Source organism: Oryzias latipes, chromosome 17, assembly GCF_053564925.1.
Source record: "Oryzias latipes strain Hd-rR chromosome 17, Olatipes_Hd-rR_3.1".
Classification (NCBI taxonomy): Eukaryota; Metazoa; Chordata; class Actinopteri; order Beloniformes; family Adrianichthyidae; genus Oryzias; species Oryzias latipes.
This window is the reverse complement of record NC_136253.1, coordinates 14,667,256-14,685,269: the sequence shown is the minus strand read 5'-3', so window position 1 is coordinate 14,685,269 and position 18,014 is coordinate 14,667,256. Positions and strand designations below refer to the sequence as shown.

General features: G+C 37.6%; 3 protein-coding genes across 11 annotated transcripts in view; 2 read left to right on the top strand and 1 right to left on the bottom strand.

Annotated features, from left to right (window-relative positions):
- LOC105356154 (uncharacterized) overlaps positions 1-10,064 on the bottom strand; it is a 183,621-nt gene extending 173,557 nt beyond the window's left edge. For 3 of the 7 annotated variants that reach the window (XM_078934602.1, XM_020711340.3, XM_078934599.1), the window contains exons 1-2: positions 8,486-8,626; positions 6,452-6,637 (exon numbers count right to left, since the gene is read on the bottom strand). In XM_078934602.1, coding sequence (XP_078790728.1) covers positions 6,452-6,637; positions 8,486-8,591 — 292 coding nt within the window. In that variant the 5' untranslated portion in view covers positions 8,592-8,626. Of the gene's footprint in view, positions 1-956; positions 2,195-2,808; positions 4,606-6,451; positions 6,638-8,485; positions 8,630-9,968 lie in introns of those variants that run through there. The other 4 variants (XM_078934600.1, XM_078934601.1, XM_011486239.4 and 1 more) reach the window with 4 other exon arrangements.
- LOC110013423 (uncharacterized) overlaps positions 1-18,014 on the top strand; it is a 401,209-nt gene that overhangs the window by 331,302 nt on the left and 51,893 nt on the right. The window lies entirely within an intron of this gene.
- Positions 11,262-16,744, top strand: LOC101169486 (uncharacterized). 3 transcript variants are annotated; one of them, XM_020711345.3, is made up of 4 exons: positions 11,262-11,368; positions 11,483-11,556; positions 13,902-14,154; positions 15,175-16,744. In XM_020711345.3, exons 2-4 carry the CDS (start codon positions 11,536-11,538, stop codon positions 16,350-16,352), a joined length of 1,452 nt encoding a protein of 483 aa, XP_020567004.1. In that variant the 5' UTR covers positions 11,262-11,368; positions 11,483-11,535; the 3' UTR covers positions 16,353-16,744. The 3 variants fall into 3 exon arrangements, with proteins under 3 accessions (XP_020567004.1, XP_020567003.1, XP_004078884.1); XM_020711344.2 differs by lacking the exon at positions 11,483-11,556 and having other exon boundaries at positions 11,294-11,368; positions 13,918-14,154; XM_004078836.5 differs by having other exon boundaries at positions 11,331-11,556; positions 13,918-14,154.

The following is an 18,014-nucleotide window of genomic DNA, read 5'->3' as shown; positions in this document are numbered from 1 at the left end:
TGAATTTAATACTGTGCAGCCTGGGACCAATTGACCAATGAATTGGTGCGGGTTTGCAGCTCAAGGGTTGGGGGGTAACTACATTAGATTAACCTTAAAAGCCTGTTGCCACAAAGAACAGAAACTAGTCTTCTTAACAGACATAACAGATCAAAACAAAGCAATGATCCTTATATCAGGTTAATTGGCAATTGTAGAAAAGAGCTTCAAAGTTTATCGGGTTTCTACTTCACTCTGCCAAAACTACGTATCCTAGATAACAAAACCCTCCAAAAAAGCAGAGATTTGTTAAGAACTTACTGCTTGGATGATCTCAGTCAGGTTTTTATTAAAAACCAAATGAAAGACATGATTTGATCAGATTTTTCAAGGTCATCTTGTGTTAAAACACACAAACGAGTGTAGCATGTGGATCTGAGACAAAGAGGTGATTGGATTTTCAAAGGTGGGGATCTATAAAATGTTTTCCATTGAGGGATTTGTTGATGTGATTTGCACTTCAGGGCCACAGTAGGTTTCTGTCACAGAAGTCTCAACGATGTCTGAGCCAACAAACATGTTGTTGGTGTCTTCACTATCATAATGGTAACCAGTAATGACATTCTCTGGAGAAAAGAATGCTTAGTCAAAAATATTTGACTGTTGTGGAAGTTTAAAAAAAAAGTTTTATACTTCACAACATGCCAACCAGAGCACCGATATTAGTCTTGTATTAATCACAGGCCAATAAAAAGATAAAGATAAGATAAAGATGCTTTATTTGGTCCCAACTTGGGAAAATGGGTTGGTACAGCGTCGGCGTTAGGCTCAAGATACAAACATACAAACAATAGATGACAACAGAGACCAGAACAATCAATCAGAAAGAAACATGTATGTATTGCGTGACAGCTCAGGACAAAAAACAGACAGACTGTAAATGAGTTTATCTATTGCACATGGATGACAAGTTATAGAATCCAATGGAGTGAGGCAGGAATGATCTCCTGTAGCGGTTGGTGTGACAGCGAAACTGCCTTAGCCTATGGGAGAAGGAGCTCTGCTGACCATCAAGTACAGGATGGAGAGGATGCTCCGGATTATCCATGATGGATACGAGCTTATTTAAAGTCCTCCTCTCCATCACAGCTTCAAACGTGTCTATTTTACATCCGATTATGGAGCCAGCTCTTCTAACCAATTTGTTCAGTCTATTAGTGTCCCTGGCAGATATGCTGCCCCCCCCAGCAGACCACCGAAAAGAATGGTAAATGGCGTATACTTATATAGCGCCTATCTTCCTACAAGGACAGAGCTCTTTACAGTCACAGACCCATTCACCCAGTCACACACACATTCACACACTCACACATTAAGAACAGAGTGCTGGCCACAACAGACTGGTAGAAAATCTCAAGCATCTTCCTGCACGCGTTGAAGGACCTTAGTCTCCTCAGGAAGTAGAGTCTGCTGCTGGCCTTCTCATACACAGCAGTGCTGTTGTTCTTCCAGCTCACTCTGTTGTCGATGGTTACTCCCAAGTACTTGTACTTTTCTACCTCTGGGACATCTCTGCCCAAGATGTCGAGAGGCTGGGAAGCTGGTGGTTTCTTCCTGAAGTCCATCACCATCTCTCTGGTATTTTCCACATTGAGCAGTAGGTGGTTTGCTCCAGACCATCTCACAAATTTATCCACAAGTTCCCTGTACTCCTCCTCTCGCCCACCATTAATGCAGCCAACAACCACAGAGTCGTCAGAGAATTTCTGAAGATGGCATGACTCTGAGTTATACTGGAAGTCACTGGTGTACAAAGTGAACAGGAAGGGAGAGAGCACAGTGCCCAGTGGGGCCCCCAGACTGCTCGTCACCTTGTCAGACAGGACACTGCCCAACCGGACAAGTCCGACAAGTAGTCAATGATCCAGGAGACCACGTTAGCTGCAGCTTCTCACCCAGTAACCAGGGCTGCATGGTGTTGAACGCACTGAAGAAATCAAAGAATGTGACCCTCACAGTGCCCCCCCCCTCCATCCAGGTGAGAATGAGCACGTTGCAGCAGGTGAATAACAGCATCCTCCATCCCTAGGCGTGGCTGGTAGGCAAACTGAAGTGGGTCCAGAGATGGTTTCACCAAAGACCTCAGGTGGGACAACAAAATCCTTTCCAGCACTTTGGCTGCATGGGACGTGAATGTACCAGAAATAATTATCTCCTAAAAGTAAAAAGGTTTTGTAAATTAAAGATTGAATTGGGGTCAATATTAGCCCCAAACCTCTACATTCTTAGTAACAAATACAGTATTTCATGCTTTAATATGTTGTTTCACCCCCACCCCCTCATCGCCATAGAAACCGTGCTTAAAGGAAAAGGCTATTCTATTTTTTTACACACCTCGAAATGACTTAAAACCAATAAACACATTTTTTTAAATAATTCAATGTATGCGATTGTTTTAAATTGACCAGAGGACAGCTTTATCAGCTGTTTTTGACAGATAATTTAAACAATTAGTTTAGTCAATCAATCGTTTAATCTCACTCTCTAAATTCTCCTTGAACCTGCCATCAGACTTTAAAAGTTACATTCAATTTCTGTGAAAGTCAGATTCTTCATTTCCGCATAATTCCATCAGTCTAATCTTTGTTTAAGGATACTTTTAATGTTAACATTAATTACAGCCTGTGATTTTCATAGGCAGTCATGCTGGTTGTCGCCAGCACTGCCAGACTTTCAAATCATATTTAAAGCGTTACTGCCCTCTAGTGGCTTGAAATGGAAAATGTAAAAACTAAATCATAGCAAATATATCGGATAAAAACTGCTATATAACAATTCCCAAGTGAGTTTAATACAGGTATTTACAATATAGTTGGGTATCAATTACATTTCATATTCAAAAGAAGACATGTGTTATGATCAATGTCTTCATCTGCTGGTAAAAAGAATAAATCTTTATTCCAATTTTTTTATCAACTATAGTTTTTCAGGTTTTGGTTAGTTGAACAGAAAACCAGAAGCTAAAACCACCCTAAAATTATATTCAAGTAAGACTAGTATTACCTTTTTAATGTTAAAAAAGGGTACACTAATAAATATGTGGTTGAGTAAGAAAAATAACTGCAAATGACTCAAAAAAGTTGATTTTTGCTACTATTTACAATCAGGCATCTGTATCAATTTCCAGAATAAAAAGTTTTATTTTACTTTATTGAAATGAAACACCAAGGCTATCCCACTTTAAAAATGACAATGATGTTTTGGTTTTAAAAAAATATTTTTGACAATTGCAACACAAGTAAGAGTACAACACAATTAAAAATTCCTTCAAATTCTTCATATTTAGCTGCAGATGCATGCGATAATACTTTCATCATACAGTCGAAGCTGCCCTCTAGAAAGTATATCAAGTTTATTTGAAACTTTCTTTAGGTTTTAAAAATATAGCCTGTCAGCCGTCAAGGATATTTGTATTGCAAATAATAAATAAAGCATTCAACCAAAACTTTATTTACATCACAATTATGGGGTTGCTTCCATAATTGATATGTGTTAAGCCACCGTCATATGGAAATGAGTAAATTATGTTTACTATGTAAAACTATGGCTCCCCGTCTGTGTGAGTTCTCATGTGAGCAGTCAAAGAACCGCGCAGCTTAAAGGACTTTGGACATAAATCACAGGAAAAGGGCCTCTCACCAGTGTGGGTTCTCATGTGAGCGGCTAAGTTACTGCTCTGAGTAAAACCTTTTTCACACATTTTACAGGAGAAGGGCCTCTCGCCGGTGTGGGTTCTCAAATGGGCAGTTAAAGAACCACTTCGATTAAAACTTTTCCCACATATTTCACAGTTAAAAGGCTTTTCACCCGTGTGACCCCTCATGTGGACAACCAATCTGGAAGATTGAGTGAAACTCTTTCCGCACATTTCACAGGTAAACGGCTTTTCGCCTGTGTGCTTTCTCATGTGAACAGTCAAATCTCCTCTTTGAATATAACTTTTACCACATGTTTTACACGAATAAGGCCTCTCACCTGTGTGTATTCTCATGTGAGTTATCAAACTGCCACGCCGAGTGAAAACCTTCCCACATGTTTCACAGGAATGTGACCTCTCATCCAGCTGGACGGTCACAGCATCACCTTGATCCAGTCTGTTTCTGCAGGCTTCACAAAGGCCTAGAGTCACATCAGAGTGGATTACATCAAGTTGCTTCCTTTGGGACTGTTTCCCAAGTGAATGAGTTGTTTTTCCACAAACGGAACACTGCACTGAGTTTTCCTCTGTGTTCCTTTGACAGTGTCTCTCTAATGTGGATGCTTTGCCAAAAAGCTTAAAGTGACCAAAGTTTCTGATCTGAGAGTTTGCTCCCAGAACTGGGTTCTCACTTGGTTCTGGGTTGGAGTCCATGTTTTCCTGATCATCCTCAGTGACCAGAAAAGCATCATTTTCCTGCTTCAGTTCCAGCTGATCTCCTTCCTCATTGATGAATTGTTCCTCCTCCTCCTCCTCTTTGATCAGTGGAAGCTCTGGATCCTCTTCATCCAGACTGGAGCTCCTCTCCTGCTTCCAGAGAAGCTGCTCATCATCAGTCTCCTCCTTACAGATGTTTTTCACTGAGAGGTCTGCAGGAACAAAGATTCAGGAGGAAAAAACAATGTCTGCTAACATTCCAAATCATGAATCAGTGTTAATATTTAATCACAACCATCATACATCAATTTAAACCTTTAGACATCAACCTACTTCCAAACCGCATAGTTTGTTCAGGATGAGACATGCTATGCTTTCTCCAATAACAGAGGTATATTTATGTATTTAACTGATGTGTCCTTTACTGCAGTATAATAACCATACACATTCAAGTTAGCATTTCATTCTCTATGGAGCTGCAACTTTTTTGATAATCAGATACTAGAAAATCAAGTTACAACAACAATATGATGTCAGTCAGAATTGTTCTTGGATAAAAACACACACTCACTCATACTTTCAGTTATTCCACTGATGCACACTGATCCACAATAATCAGACAACAGGGGTTGACATAGCCCAGAAATTTGCACTGGCCCACAGGGCCAGTAGTTTTTGAAACTTACTGGCCCTGCCTGAAAGTTACTGGCCCGACACCGCGCATAGCGGGACCCGCCGCTCCGCAGGTGCTTGCAACTTTAGGGGGGTCCGGGGGCATGCCCCCCCGGAAACTTTTAATATGGTGCAATTTGGTGCATTCTGGTGACATCACTTATTTCTACACTTTTCAATGACTGAAAATAGACCATATCAAACTTAAATCTGCTCTAGTCTGTTTCAGATGTTTTGAAGTGTAGTAGGTAACACTAGTTCAGAAGTTTTCATGGTGCTTCTAACGGCAAATATCGCAATAAATCATAAACCTTAAATGTGTTAAAACAATCTAATGGGAGCTTGAACCATTTAACGAATCAAATAAATCCCTTAATGCATTTGACCAATCGGATGGACGCCTTCACATTGTTGGCCAATCAGATGGAGCCCTGTTATGTTAGATGTTTGTAACCTATGTCAACGTGGGTCATTTGGAGTATAATTTTTAAACTGGGAATGGTTATTTGGTTATTTTGCTGTTTGTTTATATACCGCAAATTATATCGTTATCGCAAATTTAATCTCTGATATCGCATATCGCGAGTTTTCCTCATATTGTGCAGGTCTAACTGAGATCATTCAGCTAACTAGAAATACTTACTGCTTACAGTGTTGTAAAGAAAAACAAAATTAAGTAGTTTAACATTCTACTGCATTTGAGTCTGAGATTCAGGTATTTGGAGTTGCCTTTGATTCTTTGACATTCAGCTTAAAGCTTAGTGGATACAGTTTCATCTTCAATGCATTCATTAAATATCTTGCTGTCCATACTACTAATTATACCCACTACTCCATCCAACATATTCCTATCTATTCCTGCCATGTCTTCCACATCTCTGACATGCTTCAGTCTCTCTTCAGTGACGGTGTCGGATTTATAATCAAATGTAATAATAACCCACTGGCTTGTGCCTTCGTTGTTGCTGTTTAACATTGTTTTGTATTGAATTGTGACATTCAATAAAGTTTGAAAAAAAAAAAGTAGTGAGCGCGTGCCGCGTGGTGCTCGGCAGTGAAAGCCGCGCGCGCAGGCGGGAGAGAAGGAGAAGTGATCAAAGGTTTCCCATAGAAACCCTTGAGGTCTGAACACAGGACTAGCAGAAAAACTAAATTATGAAGACGAGGTAAATCTACACGTTTTCGCAAAATTTACTTTATTGAAAAAGGTGAAGAATGTATAAACCGTTAGATATTTTAGTGGCCCGAGCGGACAAGTGAAAAGTAAAGTCTTGTGGTCCGCACTGCTCGAAAAACAGGACCGGGCCAGCGGACAAATGGCTATGTCGAGCCCTGGACAATATGTCACAAACATCTTTTTGTCAGTGAATGAAGGATGAAGCTCACCTTCATACTGGATTACTAATATTTCCTCACATTCAGATTTGATCTCCTGCTTCAGTAACTGCTGCTCTTCCTCCTGGCTGCAGCAAAGTTCCTCCTCTTCCTCTTTGATCTGTGGAGGCTCGGTTTCATCCTCATCTAGACTGGAGCTCCTCTCCTCCTCCTTACAGCCACGCAGCTGTAAAACATCTGTGAGAAGAAATGACAGAAAAGCAAGTAAGGACATTTATCCTCTTCAACCTCAAAGATTTGTTGCTGTGGAACATCTGAAAGCAGAAACCACGGTGAAACAAAGCTCTTTATTAAAGATAAAAAACAAAAAACCTGATGGACATCACCCAAATTCAACAATAGCTGTCAAGTGTTTAAAGACCCACTACAATGAAAATTGTGTTTTTGTGTTTTTAACATGTTGCTGCGGCACTTTTCTGATGATGGAGGACACATATAAAGAAAATAAGATTAAAACTGCATTTTTGAGTATTTCTCTATTCAAATCAATGGCATATCAGGAACAGATAATAAACGCTGTTGGAAAACACCTGTAGAAATGATGCAGCTGCTACAGTCACAAGCTCCCTGCTCTGCTTCCTTCTCTTCCATTCACTTGCAGACAAATATATCCATAAATGTGTTTTTGTTTTCCTCATCTGAGCTGGAATCTGACTCAGAACTGTAGGGCTGGGTAGCTCCAAAAATGCTTGCTCTTTTTGTTGACTCGTGTGATCTTGGGGTTGTGAGGTAATGTAAGGTAGCAGGAGAGTGCAAACAAAGGGATGATAGTCAACAGTCCCACTCACAACTCAGAGGAGAATTTTGGATTAACTCGTGCTGCCGCTCTGCAGAAACTATGTTCTAGAAACTATGTTCTAGAAAAAGGCAAATGATTTTGCCTTTTACAATAGATAGAGTGGGGCTTTATGTTGTATAGAAACAAACTCCCTCACTCAAACAAAGATTATATTTTTTATTAATAATAAAGTTTGCTTCAGTAAATGACTGTCTCTCATCAATGTTGCCACACACAAAAATCTAGATTTTTGTTGTTTTCCTTTGGACAGTCTGTTCTTTTTGAAGTTTATTGCAGCTGGCTGATCTATGGTTGTGTTTCATGCAAGTGAAAGCAGACTTTTAATTGGATGTAACCTGCAGAGTGACTGAACTCATTTCTAGGTTGATTTGGATTAAAAGCTTTTATAAAAAGTAAATGTGAAGAAAAAGCTTCAGCTGGTCCCACAGACATTTTAAAAAGGAGCAAAGATCATCAGAAAAGGCTCATTTACCAGAAGTGAATGTACGTCACATTAACATTATTCTATAACTCATCCAGATAGAAATGAACATTCCCTCCTCCTTGTGAAGCTCTACTGCGTAAGCTTACATACAGCCTCATGGAACGCCTGGACAAATCTAAGAACTCAATTATCATGTCTCTGACTGATCCCAAAAGAAGCTCATGCCGCTACACTTCTGCCCTAAGGAAACACTGGATACAGCGATTATACTCTTTTTAAGTTATATCTTTTTACTTTTTATTATAAATACTGTATTTGTATCTTATGTTTTATTTTATTCTCTTTTCCTCCTATGGACCACCTGAGTCTGAAATAAAAGTTTGAATATGGAGCTATTTCAGCACAACAATGCTGACTGACATTCATTATTCTCAGTTGTTGACAGGTCACATATCCTCCCCCTTCTTTGTTATTGTGTTAATGTTTAAAGGCACAATTACAGTATTTTAACTTCTTCATGTGAATCCACTTGTAAACCAAACATTTTTGAATTTCTAAAGTCAATGTTTAAATATATGAAATAAATATTATTTGTAGATTTAAATGTTGCATGTCATAAACACATTTCTACAGGAGCAATAATGTTTAATAATATTAATTGCATAGATGTTTTTGGTGTTATTTTAGACTGACCCGTGAGTTCATGAGACGTCTTCCAGACGCTCAGCCTAAGAAAAGAAATCTCTAAAATTAAATTAAAGTATTTGTCCTAGTTCGCCGTTTAACAACTAGATTTACATACCGATTTTTTGGAAACGGTGGTCTTGCTTACTAAAAATTTCCATCAGTCTGTCACTGACTGAAAACGTGTCGAAGATCAACTGTGCAAAGGGTTTGCACAGGAGCATCAAGATGCTCCCAAACACAGCTGTCGGACTGCAAAAAGTGAAAACCGGAAGTGACAAATTTGGGTTAAGCTTGGGCCCTATACTGACCCCTAGCGACACGGAGTTAAAATGGTTTTCAGTCAGGTTTGGATTTGTGTTTATATATATATATATATATATATATATATATATATATATATATATATATATATATATATATATATATATATATATATATATATATATATATATATATATATATATACATGTGTGTGTGTGTGTATATATATATATATATATATACATATACACACACACACATGTATGTATCATATATATATATATATATGATATATGTATGTATCATATATCATATATGATACATGTATGTATCATATATGCATATCATATATGCTGATGGTCCCTAGAGTCAAGACAAAAATCCATGGCGAGGCCTCGTTTAGTCACGGACCTCGTCTGTGGAACAGCCTGCCTGAGGATGTGAGGACCTCATCCTCTGTTGAGGTTTTTAAAAAGAAACTAAAGACTCATTTGTTTAACTTAGCTTTTAATTAGATCTTATATGTGCTATCTTTACTCTTATATTTTATATGCTATTTTATCAAATATTTATTTGTCTAATGTCTTTTAGTCCTTTTATATCTTAATTTATTCTAATTTATATTTTAGACTTTTTTGGGCACTAAATAATCCTATCTTATTTTATTTTAATTAATATTTGCATATTTACCTGTTTTTATATCTTAACTTTCTTATTTTATTACTTTTACATTTTAGACTGTTTACGAGTGTTTTCTCACCCTTGGCTGGGGTGTTAGTGTTCGGGCTCCAAGAGATTTGTCCTCTGGCATCTCTTGTTCCGACTGCCCTGGCTGCCGGGCCTGGTGCGCCCATGTTTGGTGCTCTGGGCCTGGGGGTTGGGGGTCTCTGGGGCGGGGGGTGCTGGGGATGAGTTGTGCTCGTGTTGCATAGATGCTGACACCCCGGCCAACAGGAGGACAGGGCGGACGGCAGCTTCTGGGTTCTCTTTTCTTAAGCTCTGTCATTTCTCTTTTACTTGTGCTTGTTTTTGTGTGTTTTATTATGAGGGGCTTATTTAATGATTTTATTTCATATGTGGGGTTTGTTTTTATTGTATTCTTGTTTGTTTTTTATGGAAAGCACCTTGAGCTGTCTGTTTGACATGAAAAGTGCTTTATAAATAAAATTAATTTGAATTTGAATATCTAAAATTGTCACGGTGAGGTGGCTCGAGAGCCGGTTGGACCCAGATGCAGAGGCAGGAGGCAAGGATCAGGGCTAGTGGGTTTTAATGCACAAAAAGAACAAACAAAAAGCGCTGCAGAGCAGGATGACAAAAACCAAACGAAAACTCACTGTGGCGTGGCGAGGGACAAGGAACGAGGAACAGGGCATGACATGGCATGAACACCAGAACAGGAATACTAATGGACCAACACAGGAGGAAGGCAGAGACAAAACTTAAATACAGACAGGGCAGACAAGACACAGGTGGACACGATCAGGGCTGATGGGGACCAAAGGAAGTAAAACTCAAGAAAACAGACAAGACAGGAGACTTTCAAAATAAAACAGGAAACAGAAACAAGACAGAACAAGGACCAAAAACAAGACAAGTTCAAATCATGACATAAAATATCTATATATTTTGGAATTCATAATAATATTCATTATATATATATATATATATATATATATATATATATATATATATATATATATATATATATATATATATATATATATATATATATATATATATATATATATATCACATATATATATATATATATATATATATATATATATATATATATATATATATATATATATATATATATATATATATATATATATATATATATATATATATATCACATATATATGATATATATATGTGAGAGATATTTTTGATAGATATTTTTACCAGATTTGAGAATGGTTTTGGAAAGGACACTTTGCGTCTTGGCAATTGAAAAAAATTGTAATACCCCATTTTATCTCCTCCATGTATGACATTTTGTTATATTCCTATTTCAAAAGAGCTATTGCTTTGTCAAATTTTGTTATTGAATTAGATATATCAGTACAGTCAACACACAGTCGTAAACATTTGAACTGTATTTTCAAATTCAATTCTCTTAAATAGATTTATTGATATTTAATTTTTACTGTAAATTTCTTCCTCTGTTCCTTTTCTCTATGTTAAAAAATATTTACAGTTCTTTTCGTTTTTATTTATTACTTTTTCACATACTGCTTATAGGTTTAAAGGTTTGCTTTGGCTCCCTCTGCTGGTAAAAGAAAATCTGGACAAATGGGCAGCCAAAACCATGGTTAGAACAGGATGGATGAGAGACTTCTGTGGGCCTCTAGGTGCTACAAGTTACTGTAGCCACTAACCAAGTTTGGATAAATGCAGAAAGTTTCTTCATGAAGGGCATCAAATAATACGATTGTACAACTGTAGGTGTTACATGAATGGACAAGTGTATACAAGGATTTACAATGCTTCACAAGTCTGTAAGACAAGTGAAATTTAAAGCACGTCCACTCTATACTGTGTACTCAAAAATAAATCAAAAGGCTATAGTCAACTTTGTTTATTTTTATAGGCTGTAGTTTACTTTTTTAATTTTCATAGGCTGTAGTCTACTACAGAGATGCGGTTTCTCCTCCGAGCCACATGATGGCAGCAGAGGCTCCGGGTCACAAAACGGTGAACGGAAGTGGGTCTACGTCATTAGTTTACATGTGTGAGTATTGTGTTTAGCAAGTATTTTTTGGTATATCACATTAATGTTTTGGTATTATACGCGGCGATGTCTTCAGCTTCACAAAGAGGAGTTTCAATCAGCTTTGTCCTCCAGCTTAACGACAAAGAGAGGTGGAGCGCGTGCGCAGACTGCCGGACAAACCTGCAATGATCTGCAGAGAACAACAGGTCTCTGACAACCACTAATAACTGTATTCTTCTGATAAATGTAAAGCGGTTTGGTTTTAGCCTCTGAAACCAAAAAGCCGTTTGCTGTATGTTCAAATAGAAAAATATAGCTTTTTAAGTGTGCGAATTGCGAAACTCCATCAATCCAGACTACTAGTGTGATGGCAGGTTAAATTCATTTCAGGAGGCTGTGGTGGTGGACAGAATTGTTGGTACCCCTCAGTTAAAGAAAGAAAGTCCACAATGCTCACTGAAATGACTTGAAACGTTCAAAAGTAACAATGAATTAAAATTTCTTGAAAATTAAATAATCAAAATCAGCCATTACTTTGGAGTTGTTGATTAACAGAATTATTTAAAAAACTAACTAATGAGATAGGGCTGGACAAAAATGACTGAGAAAAAAGACTGAGAACTAATTGCTCAGGAGGTCATGATGAACTCAGGTATGTCCTTTAATTCACATCACAGCTGTTTTCAAACCCATAATCAGTCAGTCTGCCTATTTAAAGGGAGACAAATAATCACATTGCTGTTTGGTGAAAAGGTGTGAACCACACTGAACATGGACAACAGAAAATGTCCCAGGACATTAGAAACAAAATTATAGACAAACATGGTAAAGGTAAAGGCTATAAAACCATCTCTAACCAGCTTGAAGTTCCTGTGATGACAGTGGCACATATTATTCAGAAGTTTAAGACCCACGGGACTGTAGCCAACCTCCCTGGACGTGGCTGGAAGAGGAAAATTGATGACAAATTGAGGAGACGGATAGTTGGAACTGTATCCAAAGAGCCCAGAACAACCTCCAAAGACATTAAAGGTGAACTCTTAGATCAAGGTACATCAGTGTCATATCGCACCATTCGTCTGTGTTTGAGCCAGAGTGGACTTCATGGGAGACGACCAAGGAGGACACCACTGTTGAAAGGAAATCATAAAAAAGCCAGACTGGAATTTGCAAAAATGCATGTTGACAAGCCACAAAGCTTCTGGAAAAATGTCCTTTGGACAGATGGGACCAAACTGGAGCTTTTTGGTAAGGCACATCAGCTCTATGGTGGTAGACTCAAAAATGAAGCATACAATGAAAAGAACACTGTCCCTACTGTGAAACATGGAGGAGGCTCAGTTCTGTTTTGGGGCTGCTTTACTGCATCTGGCACAGGGTGTCTTCAAGTTGTGCAAGGTCAAATGAAATCTCAAGATCATCAAGGCATTCTGGGTAGAAAAATGCTGCCTAGTGTCAGAAAGCTTGGTCTCAGTCGCAGGTCATGGATCTTCCAACAGGACAACGATCCAAAACACACAGCCAAAAAAAACCAAGAATGGCTCAGAGAAAAGTGTTGGACTATTCTGAAGTGGATTCTATGAGCCCAGATCTGAATCCCATTGAACATCTGTGGAAGGAGCTGAAACATGCCATTTGGAGAAGACACCCGTCAAACCTGAGACAACTGGAGCAGTTTGCTCATGAGGAGTGGACCAAAATACCTGTGGACAGGTGCAGAAGGCTCATTGACAAATACAGAAACCGTTTAATTGCATCAACAACTCAAAAGTAATGGCTGATTTTGATTATTTAATTTTCAATAAATTTTAATTTATTGTTACTTTTGAACGTTTCAAGTCATTTCAGTGAGCATTGTGGACTTTCTTTCTTTAACTGAGGGGTACCAACAATTCTGTCCACCACTGCATGCCTGGCAGGGGCAACTTTTTTCTATTATTACTATTTGCTACTTGTAACTATTATATACATATTTGTTAATAACTAATTGCTTTGGTTGCTTGATATATTTTAATAGTATCCAAAGGGATCAGTTACTTAATTTTCTGCAGCTTTCCTCAACCTGATGGATGTTGAATTTGAAAAGCCTTTCTCCTGCTTGGTCTGCATATTTTAAACTCTTTAAATAAAATAAAACCCTTATTTACCTACCAAACTAAGCACTTTGAGGTGTATTCTTATATAAAAAGTGCTTTATAAATAAACTTTCATTTATGTACATGAGTGTTTTCAATGTAGAAATATTTGTGCCACTAAAATGAGAACAAAAGTCACAACCTTGAAATAAGAACTTTCTAAACTGCAAAAAAAGAAAATCAGTTTAGTTTAAGAAACATTGCGTTATAGTCTCCTAGTATTAAAGGTCAATGGATAAAATGATTGTAAACCAAATAAAGTTTTGTAAATATATTGCTGAGAAGGCTTGCAGCAAAGCAATGGTTTTAAGGTGTCAGAGGAAATTCAGTCCATCCTAACTGTATCCCTCTTTTAACCTTATGACACACCTTTAAATAATGTGTTAGAAATGGATCATCTAGATTTGTATGTTCAGTCTTTTCGTCTCCCAGATGCTCCACAGCCACACGTCTGTAACGGCGAGGAGTTCCAGCAACCCTGGAACCTGCTGAAGAGCTTCAGTCCTGATCAGGACGAACTAGAACCTCCAAAGGTCAAGGAGGAGCCTCAGGATCTGTCCAGCAGTCATGGTGGGGGGCAGCTTGTGCTGAAACAGGAGACTGACACGATGGTCCACTGCAAGTCTGAATGTGAGGAAATGATTCAAACAGTCATCATTCAGCATGAAGGTGAGCTTCATGAGGATTTTTACTCTAGTATTCAGAGTATTTAGCGTCAACACTGTTCTAAAATATCCCTACCTAGTGTATGAAAACATGATCACCTCAATGATGGAAACATGATTAAAATGAGAGAGTTTGGACTACAAAACATTTAGAGAAAAGGGACAAATGCAGCAATGATTGAAGCAAACTAACAAACTGCTAACTAATTAACAAAACCAAAAGATTTATCTTTGCAAGTTGTGCCACAAACTTGGAGAGATGCTCAAAATAGTTGTGCATAAATAGAAGATCTAGGATTTCTTAGTGCAATAATTGAAAAGAACTGGATGTAAAAGATATAAAGACTCTGGATGGGAGTGAAACTGCTCAATCATTGGCAGTTTAAAATTAAAGTAAGAAAGGAATAAATGAACAAACAAAGAACTTATTGCCTGATTCTTTTATCTCGTTTTTTTGATGTGTTAGGAAAACCACAAAAAACAGAAGTAAAAAAAGATAGTTATTTAAAGAACAATACTAATGATAGATTATGCAAATGCACAATGATGTTTCATTCAGTTGAAGACACTAAATGTTTTTTATAGAATTAAAATAAAATCTAGATAATAATAATAATTTTGTATGTGTTTTAAACTGTAAGAATAAATGCAAACTGCAAAAGGAAGCAAAAATATTTAGTGAAAAAATCTTTTAAAAGGAGCTGCGTCTGGGTCAGCATGAGCAGGCCTCTGGCTCTCTGCCCTTCAGGAGACTCTCAAGCTGCACTCTGCCCATCGCACTCCTCACTCTCCTTCCTGTTGATGCAAAGATGCTAATCTAAATCTAGGATCGCACAGCTGAAGCTACATTAGTGCTTTTCAGACAAAAATTTACTTTTTCTGTCTTTACTTTTACTACTACTCTTCTTCTTTTGCTTCTGGTATCTGCTGGATGGATTTTACCATCTGAAAATACCATGTTGACCTCATGTTGACCTTACTGTATGTGTGTCAAATGTTCTTCTCTGATCTCTTGTTCTTCCAGACCTCTCACAAGAGAGAAAAGAGGTTCTCGCTGATGACCAGCTGTTCAAGCAGAAGTGGGAATCGTATCTGGATCACAAGGAAGCAGAACCTGCACACATTAAAGAAGAGCAGGAGGAGAGCTGCTGCACTCAGAGGGGATTTCAGACCAGGCTGAAGGAGGAAACTGATATTTTCATGGTGACGGTTGACTATGAAGAAAGTGATGAATCTGTGCCAGAGCCCAGCAGTGAGGAGCTCCTGTCTCACAGCCCTGATGGATCTGAAAGACGAGCTCTGCATGCAAACCATCATGTCAAGCCAGGATTCACAGAAAGTGCTGGGCTGGATCCAGGCAGGAGACCTTACAGGAACCAGCATCCCACTATGGTCACGGTGGATGACTGTTCTTCATCAGAGATTCGCTTCAGCATAGATTCAGTGAAAAAAACATTTGCGTGTGACGTTTGTGGAAAAGCTTTCAAAAAGAAGTCCTTAATCACGCAGCACGTCATAATCCACTCTGGCGAAAAGCCGTTCGACTGTAAAACCTGTGGAAAAAGTTTCAGCCGAAGCGGAAATTTTACCATCCACATGAGAACTCACACAGGTGAGAAGCCCTTTTCGTGTGAAACCTGCGGGAAGTCCTTCACCGACAGTTATAGTCTGACAATCCACACGAGAACGCACACGGGTGAGAGGCCGTATTCGTGTAAAACATGCGGAAAACGCTTCAGTAGAAGTTGCAATCTCACCATACACACGAGGACTCACACAGGCGAACGGCCGTACTCATGCGAAACGTGCAGTAAAAGCTTCACCGAACGTTACAGCCTGACTATCCACAGGAGAACTCACACAGGTGAGAGGCCGTATTCATGTGAAACCTGTGGAAGAAGCTTCAACTGCAACAGCAGTCTGACCGCCCACACAAGAACCCACACAGGCGAAAAGCCGTATTCCTGTGAGACGTGTGCCAAGAGGTTCAGCCGCAGGAGCAATTTAATTGTGCACATGAGAACTCACACAGATGAAAAGCCGTACTCCTGCAATTTATGTGACAAAAGTTTCACCAGAAGGGAAGGATGGCTGATCCACAAGCAGATACACTCGTGTGAGAAATCCTACTCTTGTAAGATTTGTGGAAAAACTTTCAGTCAAAGTTGCGGGTTAACTGTCCACATGAGAAGTCATATGTGATCAGCTGTTGGAGTCTACTCTGGATAATTGAGTGCAAAGAAAGATTAGAAATTAAGCTTTACCCTTACTGTGTTTTTATACATTACCAAAATGTTTTATCATAAAAAATTTTTATTTGATCCTAAATTATTTTGTACATTTTAAAGACTTTAAATCCCACTGTGTGTCTTGATAAATGCCCGAATATCAAAGCAGTTCTCCTGCAGCAATTTCATTGTTGGTGCTGAAAAACAGAAAATTGATGCAAACGTGGATGTTTAGTAAAACGGATTTGCACGTTTATAAAATTAGATACTTCCTAAAAAATAATAATAAATTGGCTAAAACTATGTTACAGTTGTCAAACTTATGTTCAATGAATGTATGTAAATAAAATATTTTTATCATTTTAATTGTCTGTAGATATAAAAAGTTTAAATTTTTTATTTTTATCTGATTCTTCCAACCAAACTAGACCAGATTTTTACATTTGTAAAACTGACTTTCACTTGTCATCTGAAAGCACATTTTTCTGTCAAATACATTTTTATATTTGAGTTTTTTTTCCTTATGCGCTAATCTCCCTTTACGGAAGATAATAAAAAAAGTTATTAATTTGATTCTTGGAAGTTAAGAAATCTGCCTGAGTGTAAGTGCAGTAACTTCTGTTCACCAGCAGATGGTGCCAGAGTGAACGCATACCGACTAATATTCGGTGTCAATGGAAGAGACCAAATAGTCTTTTAAGAATTCAAATCTATTTTGAAATTTTTTATGTTTATAACACAAATAAACAAAAACAACCCAATGACATTAAAGAAAAAATATTTGGCATCGAGACATACCATTGAGGCCAGACTCTAAAAAAGTTTTTTTTTTGGTCTCAGCATAAATAGTACTCAGAATAATCTTTTTAAGACTGAGAAAATTAATAAGTAAAGTATTTCTGCTTGAAACATTTAGTTAAAACAAACATGTTTCTTTTTAAACTTAACATATAGCAATTTTTTAAAACTAAAACAAAGAAAACTATCTTAATGTTTGAATAAAAAGTTAAAGTTTTTAATTTTAGATCATGGATTTTCATTTATTCTAATGTATTCAATGATTGTACATACAATAATAAAATATCGTCTAATCCTTTGGTATGGTGATAGTACAAGTCAACTCTATTCCTGATTTAAAATTTTACTTTTTAAAGTAATTTATTTATCTTTAGATCCACAGTTTTAATCTTAAACTATTCACTTTTTAGGTTAATTTAGAAGTATTTTTGTAAAAACCTTACATTTTAGTGACTTCAATCGTCTTTTAAGCTCGTAATTCCTTCATGGGGTTTTAATTTACTCATTTCTACCTTTAGTTCGTTTGTTTTGTGTGTATTGTTCTTGTTTTTGTTGTTGTTTACGTCTCCATGAGTTCATCATGGGATGAGAGCTGATTTCCCGGAACTTTGTTCCTTTGCATCATTTACAGTCAGCCGGACGGACCTCCATTGACTCCCCCTGGCTACACATCCGCGGAATAAATAAGTCCCTCCATTTAACAATAGTTATTTTAAAGAAACCCTAAAAGAGTCGTCAGTTTTGGAATTTTCTGAAAGAAAAACTCCTGCAGTTTTTTTTCATGTCCTCGAAATCAAATTACGACGTGTTCCTAATTTACTACGCAGATTACATTTGG